Here is an 8,195-nt window from a genome sequence, read left to right as displayed (position 1 = left end):
GGAATGGACACCTTTGCTGCAGCTGTCTTGTCATGGGGAATGGATCTGGACTTGGACAGGAAATAGGCCTTTCCCACCCACTGGAATCCCACCAGGAATTCTGCAGGAATTGGCCGCTGGGCTCTAGGATTGGGTTGGGACCAGGCTGAGTAAATGGAAGCCTGATTAGCTGGATGCAGCTTCAAAAGGCAGTGGATGGATTCACAAGCTGGGTTGGCAGGTTTCCCACTTGTTTTCTTTTTTTCAGTTTGGGATCCACTTATTACTGGAAGGTCCTTTCCTTCCTCTTTGCCATTCAGGAGGTCAACCAGAATCCCAGCCTCTTGCCCAACATCTCCCTGGGCTACAGCATCTATGACAGCCTACATGATGCTAGACTGACGTCCGACGCAGCCATAGACCTGCTCTCGACTTCTCAGGCGCATGTTCCCAACTACAAGTGCAGCAGGCGAGATCATCTGCTGGCTGTCCTTGAAGAATCTGACTCCGACAACTCCATGCAGCTTTCCAACATGCTGGGCATCTTCAAAATCCCACAGGTGAGGGACTTGGGAGAAGTGATATGAAGCTATAAACCGTCTCCTCACCTGGACCCTACCTCGACCCTGGTTCTAAGGCAAAGAGCAATGTCCCCTTTGGGGAGGTGGGGAGCTGCAAGACTTGGAGCCTAAGGTCTGCCCTTTCTGCTTCTGTCTGGCCATCTGCACACTGCAGCAAAGCCAGTTGCTTCCAGCTTTCTTCCAGTAACTGCTTTTGTGTGTCACCTTGTCCTGTCCTTCCCTCCTCTGCTCTCTTGTTTACTCCTGCCCCCTCTGTCCACTGCTTGCTTCTGCCTGGCCTGGCACTACCTTCATTCTCCCTTCCTCTGTGCTGCTCTCCCTTATCCGGTCACCAATACCATGCAGCTGAGCGTGCACCTGCACATTCCCACAAATGGTGTCGCATTCCTTGTTCCTCCCAAGCAGATTCCCGACCAGGTTCCATCTCTTCTGGCAAGTCTCCAGTTTCTGCCATGGGATGATGAGGGAGCCCCGCCGCCTCCTGCCAGGATGAAATCCCTCGCAGAGTACCAGGCAATCCTACTCAGTCCTGAGATGAAAAGGGCTCAAGCTCCCTCTGCCCCACACTGGGCACCCTCCTGGTATTGGTAGTTATGAGGAATAAAAAAGGTCCCTCATTTTTTTGACTGACTGAGGGCAACAACAGCAAGTAATTGTTTAAAAGAGCCTCTTTAATGTAGTTGCATACCCCCAATTGAGAGAGAGCCCATCTGCAGTCAAGACCAGCTGCCACAGCCATCATGCAAATCACTTTTGTACCTTCAGGATTCTGCAATGATTACATGTAGAGAAACATCATGGAAGTAACTTTTGTACTTGGTTATCTTAAGCTACATTTCTTGTGTCAAAACTGGCTCCAGGCTGATCTTTTACACGTTCAGACCATCTTGGCATATGTTTCTATTCTCCATTCTCTTATGTCTCTCTGATAGAACCCTAAAGAAATTACCCTTTTTGTTTGGTCATCAGGAACAACTAATAATTTTTGGTTAAGTGGTTTATTCTCCTGAGTTGAGGAACTTTGATCTGGTGCTGCAGTGAAGCTATCCATCAGTCATTTCCTTTCTTTCCCAGGTCACTTATGCTTTCACTTCTCAGATCCAGAGAGAAAATAGTCAGTCCCCTTCCTTCTACAGGATGGTCCCTGAAGAAGGCATCCAGTACCCAGGGATTGTCAGGCTGCTACTGCATTTCAGGTGGAGGATGGTGGGTCTCTTTTCACTGGACACTGAGAATGGAGATAAGTTCATGAGAACCTTGAAACTGCAGCTCCTCGGGAATGGCATTTGCGTGATTTTTTCACACAGCATCTCACAGCTGAAATCGGGAGTTATACCACGCAAGGAGATGTCACTGAAGGTGATGGCAGAAATCAATGTCTTCATTTACTTTGAAGAGTTCCTTTTCTTGTTCTATGCAATACAGATTACAAAAATTGCTATTGAAATGTACATGAAACCTATTCATGGGAAAGTCTGGATATCCACAAGTTTGCATGATTTTACTTTGTCTTTAGCTTATATATATTATGATTTCCAGTTTGTCCATGCATATTTTTCCTTCCTTCCCCAAACAAGTAAAAGGACCAGCTATGATGGTTTTAAAGATTTGTATTTCTTTATTAACAAATTTATGAAGCGAGCATTCAAGTGTTCCCACTCCAAGCATGTGCTGTCAGTGAAAGAGTGGAAAAGATGCAGAGAAGAGGAGACACCAGAGGACCTGACCCAAGTTAACAAGGAGAGAGTCCTGTTTCTTGACAGTTTCTTCTCTTACAGCACAGGCCAGGCTGTGGCCCGTGCGGTAGATGCGGCTGTGTCCTCCATAGTCAGGAGGAAGGACATGGAACGTGGAGGAAGGCTAGATGTGCTCCGGCTTCACCCATGGCAGGTAATCCTTCCCCTTCATGGGCATGAATTCAGAATTTGAGCTAGCGGTCCTCAGACACCATGCAACTATTGCAGTGATGCCAAGAAACCCATATTGATTAATCAGGAAGAAATCCATTTCTCTAATCAGATTTCTGTTTCTGATTGATTTACCTTCCTGAAGGACTGCAGGAATGCTGTGGATATCATTTCTCTAGACAATGCAAAGCTTAGGACAAAGAGCCCCTTGATATTGTGATTAGTAAACTAGATCCAAGCAGTTTCAATAAAACAACACTTAGCTGCATGCACAGTTGGCTACAGAATTGGACTGAAAGTGTGTCTTCAGGATATGGAATAGAATATCTTTTAATAAAAATATATAAATGAAATAAAGTGTGCTCATCAATGGCCCCTTCTCAGACGGAGAGGTAACAAATGGGGTACTGCAGGGTTCAGTCCATGGCCCAGTGCTCTTCAACATTTCTATTCTTGGTTTGAGTGAGGAAGGGCAGGGAATGCTAATCAGCACTGCAGATCTCACTGAAGTAAGTGGGCTAGCTAATACCTTGGAAGACCGAAGGAAATTTCTCAGGAACGCAGTGGGAGAAGCAAGAAAACATTCAGAGGAGATCAGCAAGGATGATGCGCTAACAGTAAACTTTGGAGTATGAGGAGAGATTCAATGAACTGGGTATTTTTAGCCAGAGATGAAAAGACTGAGGAGAGGTATGGGAGCATTCCTCAAGGACTTGATGGGTTTCTGCAAAGAGCAAGGCCACAGTGTCTGCTTGATCATCCCAGAGAGCAGGACATAGAACAAAGGGCTTAAGTGACTGGAAACCCTATTTGGCCCTTTCCAAATACCCTGTTGTAGGATTCCTGTGATACTGCTTAGAAAGAAATCCTATTAAGAATACTAAAATGAACTCCCAGGGGAGCTTCTGAATTACAGCACGTTCTGGAGCAGAACTGACCATTTGCTGCTTCTGAGGATTGCTGAAATATTGTTCTAAGTGAAGATGCCCCCCCTTCCCTTCAGTGATGAGGCCTGTACTGTTTGGTTCCTAAATTCGTAATTGGAACATGGGCATCCAGCATGAATCCTGGAATCAGAATCCTGTCCATAAAGCAGTCATACCCAGCCACATTACACTGGGAACTTCTTGTAGCAAGAACCAGAGTATGAAATGTTTCTTGTCAAATGCTTGTTCTTTCTCTGTTGTTCCAGCTCCACCCTTTCCTGAGAGACCCCCAGTTTCACAATCATTCCATTGATGGGGTTTATTTGGATGAGAATGGAGACCTGGCAGTCAATTTGGACCTTTTCAATTGGGTGAGGTTTCCCAACAGTACTGTTCTAACAGCGAAAGTGGGGAGTCTAGAAAGATGCGGCTTGCCTGGCCCCAAGTTGACCTTTCACCAAGACCCCATTGCATGGCCCAGATGGCAAGATCAGGTGAAGAAAACCATCCCCATTATTCCACTGATTTCATTTCCCATCCATTCAGTAATATTCTGGCTAAAGGGAGGTACATAACTTTAATGGATGGATGGATGTACTGAGAGAGAGAGAGAGAGGGAGGGAGGGAGGGAGGGAGAATGTGATGTAACAGGTGTAGTGAATAAACGTGATGCATTTCACTTTGAGGGAATGTCCCGCTGCTTCAACTTCACAGGTTGGGGTTCAGTTATGGAGTCCACTGAAATGCTGGAGGTCCTCTCCTCTCCATCCTTTCCACCTCTGTCTCCCCAGTTGACAGCTTCCTCAGCCCAACTCTCCTCTCTTGATCCTCCTTCTCTGTCACTCAGCCCCTGCCTCAGGCCAGTTGTGTGGAAAGCTGTCGCCCAGGATTTTTCAAGGTGGCTCGGGAAGGACAACCTATTTGCTGCTATGATTGTACTCCATGTGCAGAAGGGACCATCTCCACTTTGGAAGGTGGGTTAGCCCAGAGGAAAAGGCAGTGCTTGATAGGAGGACAAGGATCCGATCACAGTACGTGGCACATTTGGAGGGTGCTAAACCATCCTTCAAAGAATTTAGGATGGCCTGGTTGTTTCTGGAGTATCAGGGCAGAAAATCTTTGTGGAGCTGATTTTATCAACCCCTCCCTCCAGACCCCGAAGGACCTCTCATGGAACAAATACTGTCTTGTTGCTGCTAAGCCTTTCCTGCCAGCCACAGCCCCTGCATTTCTCCTTGTCTTCTCCATTTCTCTAGAACACTTTCTGTCCCCTCTCATAGGTGGGATTTTGTCAGTTCTCTTTTTTACCCTGCACAGTACCCCTCAAATCACCTTGGCACATGAAGCCAATCCTATGGTGGGAAGTAGGCAGAGCTGAGAGTCTAGGGGTGGCCCATAGTCACCTAGTGGACTGCACAGCTGAGTCAGAACTAGGCTCTGTATCACTTTTCCACTGCACCATCTTGGCTCCCAGTCAGGCAAGCACTGCCAGGGCAGGAATTCCACTCCCATCACTATGAGTACTGAACGTCCTCTACCAGCTCAGGACATCCACCAACATACCTCCCACTGGAGGAGAAGCACTTGCTCTAGCAAATCAAAACTTTCCACCCAGTCTCCTTCCTCTTCTCTCCCACCGTTATGACCTCTGTGAATCAGAGCTAGATCAGAACCTCACAGAACACTTTTCAAACACAAGATGACCCATTCAGAAATTTTTCCTGACCAGAAGAAGCCAGATCTTGAACATGTCCTTCAATGTTAGCCCATCTTGTTCTGAGATGGTTCTATGCATGCCTGTGGGGAAGGTTGAGGAAGCAGGAGTGGCAGAAAAGGAAGATGTGTGCAGGGGCTGGTAGTGTCCATGTTTCAGAGCCCTCTTTTGGGTTCTCCTTCATCCTCATGTCACCTGCATATGTCAAGGGGTTGGCTGATCAAATGACCGGTCCCAATACCTCAGTCCGTCCAAACTGGTGCTCTGCTCAATGCATGGAGGGGTGGTATTTGCCATTGACCAGAGGGGAATACAGGGGCTGCAGTTGCTGGGGAAATCCTTTCTTGGAGAGCTTGTGGCAGTGGATCGGTTCACTGGTGCATAGGAGGCAGAGATGGAGTTTCCAGGGTGCACAGCTGGAGGCTTGGAAACAGTGTCAGGGTGGACCTTGGTGTGGCTTGGGTACACTGGTGGTTGGTGCTCAACCAGCATAAGACTCAGTTCATCTTGAGGGTCTGGGAGTAAGGATGGATGAGTCATGGTGGGAGAGCAGCACCCCTTCCAGCTTCTTACTTGACTCTCAAAGGGTGGCTGAAAAGTTGGTGTTAGAGCTGGAATTAGGGCTGGAACAAGGGGAATCCCAGTAAAGATGCAACCTTGCATCATCTCTCTCCACTTAAGAAGGATGACAGGGAGTTTGTCCTGAGAAGGCTGGTGCCTGTCTTGACCTGGGCATGTGTGTTGTAAGCTGTCATGAACTACTAAAATTTCTGCAGCCCATTCAGCTGCAGGGGACTGAGTCCCTGACAGGGTCAGGCATTTTCTGGTGCATGAATTTATTCATGATTGCAAGGAATACTACCCCAAAACACTCTGCAGAGTGCCTTCCGGATAGTTGGCCTCCCTGAAAATTTATCTAAGGATATTGGTTGAATTTGATGAATGGAGGGGCCCATTAAGTCCATACCTGGCAGAACACAACTTTGTGTTACCTCTGACACCAGAATTTTGCATTTACTTGTACTCCTACAATTAAAACTAGTATTAGCAATAAAAAACACAATGATGAATAAAAAGTTCAGAACAGAGACTGGAAAGGTTGCCAGGGTGCTGTTTCTATTCCTTTGAACAGATGCTGAGCATTGCCTGAAGTGTCCAGAAGATCAGCATCCAAACACGGACCGGGATCAGTGCATCCCAAAGGTCATCACCTTCCTTTCCTATGAAGACCATTTGGGAAATTTCCTCACTTGCATGGCCCTACTCTTCTCCATCGCCACAGGAAGCATTTTGGGAATCTTTAGGAAATTCCAGGAAACACCAGTAGTCAGGGCCAACAACCGAGACCTCTCCTACATTCTGCTTGTCTCCCTCTTGCTTTGCTTTTCATGCTCCTTCCTGTTCATCGGCCAGCCAAGAAGCGTCACCTGCTTGCTCCGACAAACAGCCTTCAGTATCAACTTCTCAGTGGCCATCTCTTCCCTCCTGGCCAAAACTGTCACTGTGGTTCTGGCCTTCCTGGCCACCAAGCCAGGCAACAGGGCGAGGAACTGGTTGGGGAGGACTTTGGCCAACTCCATTGTCATCTCCTGTTCCAGTGTCCAAGTAGTCCTCTCCACCATCTGGCTGGGCACCTGTCCCCCTTTTCCTGACTCTGACATGCACTCCCAACCTGGGCAGATTGTTCTGCAGTGCAACGAAGGCTCTGTGGCCATGTTCTATGCTGCCCTCGGCTACATGGGCTTCCTGGCTGCCGTCTGCTTCACGGTGGCCTTCCTGGCCAGGAAGCTGCCTGGGGCCTTCAATGAGGCCAAGCTGATCACCTTCAGCATGTTGGTCTTCTGCAGTGTCTGGGTGTCCTTTGTGCCCGCCTACCTGAGCAGCAGGGGCAAGTACATGGTGGCTGTGCAGGTCTTCTCCATTGTGGCCTCCAGTGCAGGACTTCTGGGCTGCATCTTCCTCCCCAAGTGCTACATTATTCTAGCAAGGCCTGACCTGAATACCAAGGAGCACCTCATGATGAAAAGCAAATCATAAATTGTGTTTTTATTGCTCATCAACCAGCTCAAGGATCTGACATTTGTGAACATTGCAGAGATCAATTTTCAGTTTTTGGGCATTATAAAAATGAAACAAACAAACAAAAACCTTTTCTGGTTTTCAGTCATTGGGAAAAATAAAATTCCATTTCAAACATGGGGAAGCAGCAATGAATTTATACAGGTTAATCTCATTAGTGCAGTCTGTGTTTGGTCCTTTTTTTGTTTGCTTGTTTCTAGTACTAGTTTCTTTTTGCAGTCTTTTAGAGTCTCATGCTATGTTTTGAATTGTCGGGAGCAAATATCTTATTCACCAGAACTTAGGATAACAAAAATGCAGCTTCTCCATTTTTTAAAAAATGTCCATGTTGCCACTCTCTCAGAAGTTCCTCCAGCATGTCTTCCAAGGTGAGGTTCTTGTTGGTGGGAGTGTTCCTTGGTGAAGCTCCATCCAGCGTTGCGGATCCCTTACCTCCCCTTCCTGCTTAGGGTGGGCTCCCCAGGATGTGCTCAGAAGCTTGCTTGGCAGCAAAAGTACATTGGCACAGGCATCCTGCCAGAGCTGGGACCTCCCAGGTTTCCCGCTCTGCACTCGACCCACCAGGGCAGCCTGCTTCTCAGAAGACACTCCTTCATGCCATCTCTGCCACAATTTGACTCTCCAGCTTGGGGGATTTTTGTTTAGTTCATTTTTTTCTCTCTGCAATATCAGGTTGCCACTAAAGCAGAAAAAAGGGAAGGGGTGAGGATCATAATCCCTCCCTTCTTTACTTGGTCAATGTAATGGAAAGCAGTAAGGGATTCTCCATTCTCTTGGACAACTGGGCATAATGCCACCGGATCTTCCATGTTTCCTCAATCCAGGACCATACTCTGGATTCAGCACAAGCACACACAAACCAGTGCATTCAACAGATAAAAACAGGAGTGAGGGTTCTAAGGATACAGACTGAAAACAGGGTAAAAGAGGAGTAGGGGCAGGGAAAGGGAGATTTGACAGTAGCAATGTACAGAATGTGGCCAGCCATGAACCTGCGGATCCCAGAGAT

The 8,195-nt window shown here is 47.3% G+C and overlaps 1 protein-coding gene across 1 annotated transcript; it reads left to right on the top strand.

Annotated features, from left to right (window-relative positions):
• Positions 1-899: 899 nt before the first annotated feature.
• LOC123018037 (vomeronasal type-2 receptor 26-like) lies at positions 900-7,120 on the top strand (the record flags this gene model as incomplete). The annotated part of the gene is made up of 3 exons (XM_044419774.1): positions 900-992; positions 4,241-4,367; positions 6,240-7,120. Coding segments are annotated over exons 1-3 (1,101 nt in total), but the record flags the coding sequence as incomplete, so codon positions are not given.
• Positions 7,121-8,195: the final 1,075 nt, after the last annotated feature.

Source organism: Varanus komodoensis, unplaced genomic scaffold, assembly GCF_004798865.1.
Source record: "Varanus komodoensis strain SLA01 unplaced genomic scaffold, ASM479886v1 scaffold108, whole genome shotgun sequence".
Taxonomy (NCBI): Eukaryota; Metazoa; Chordata; class Lepidosauria; order Squamata; family Varanidae; genus Varanus; species Varanus komodoensis.
The sequence above is the reverse complement of the archived record's forward strand: the minus strand, read 5'-3'. Positions and strand labels throughout refer to the sequence as shown.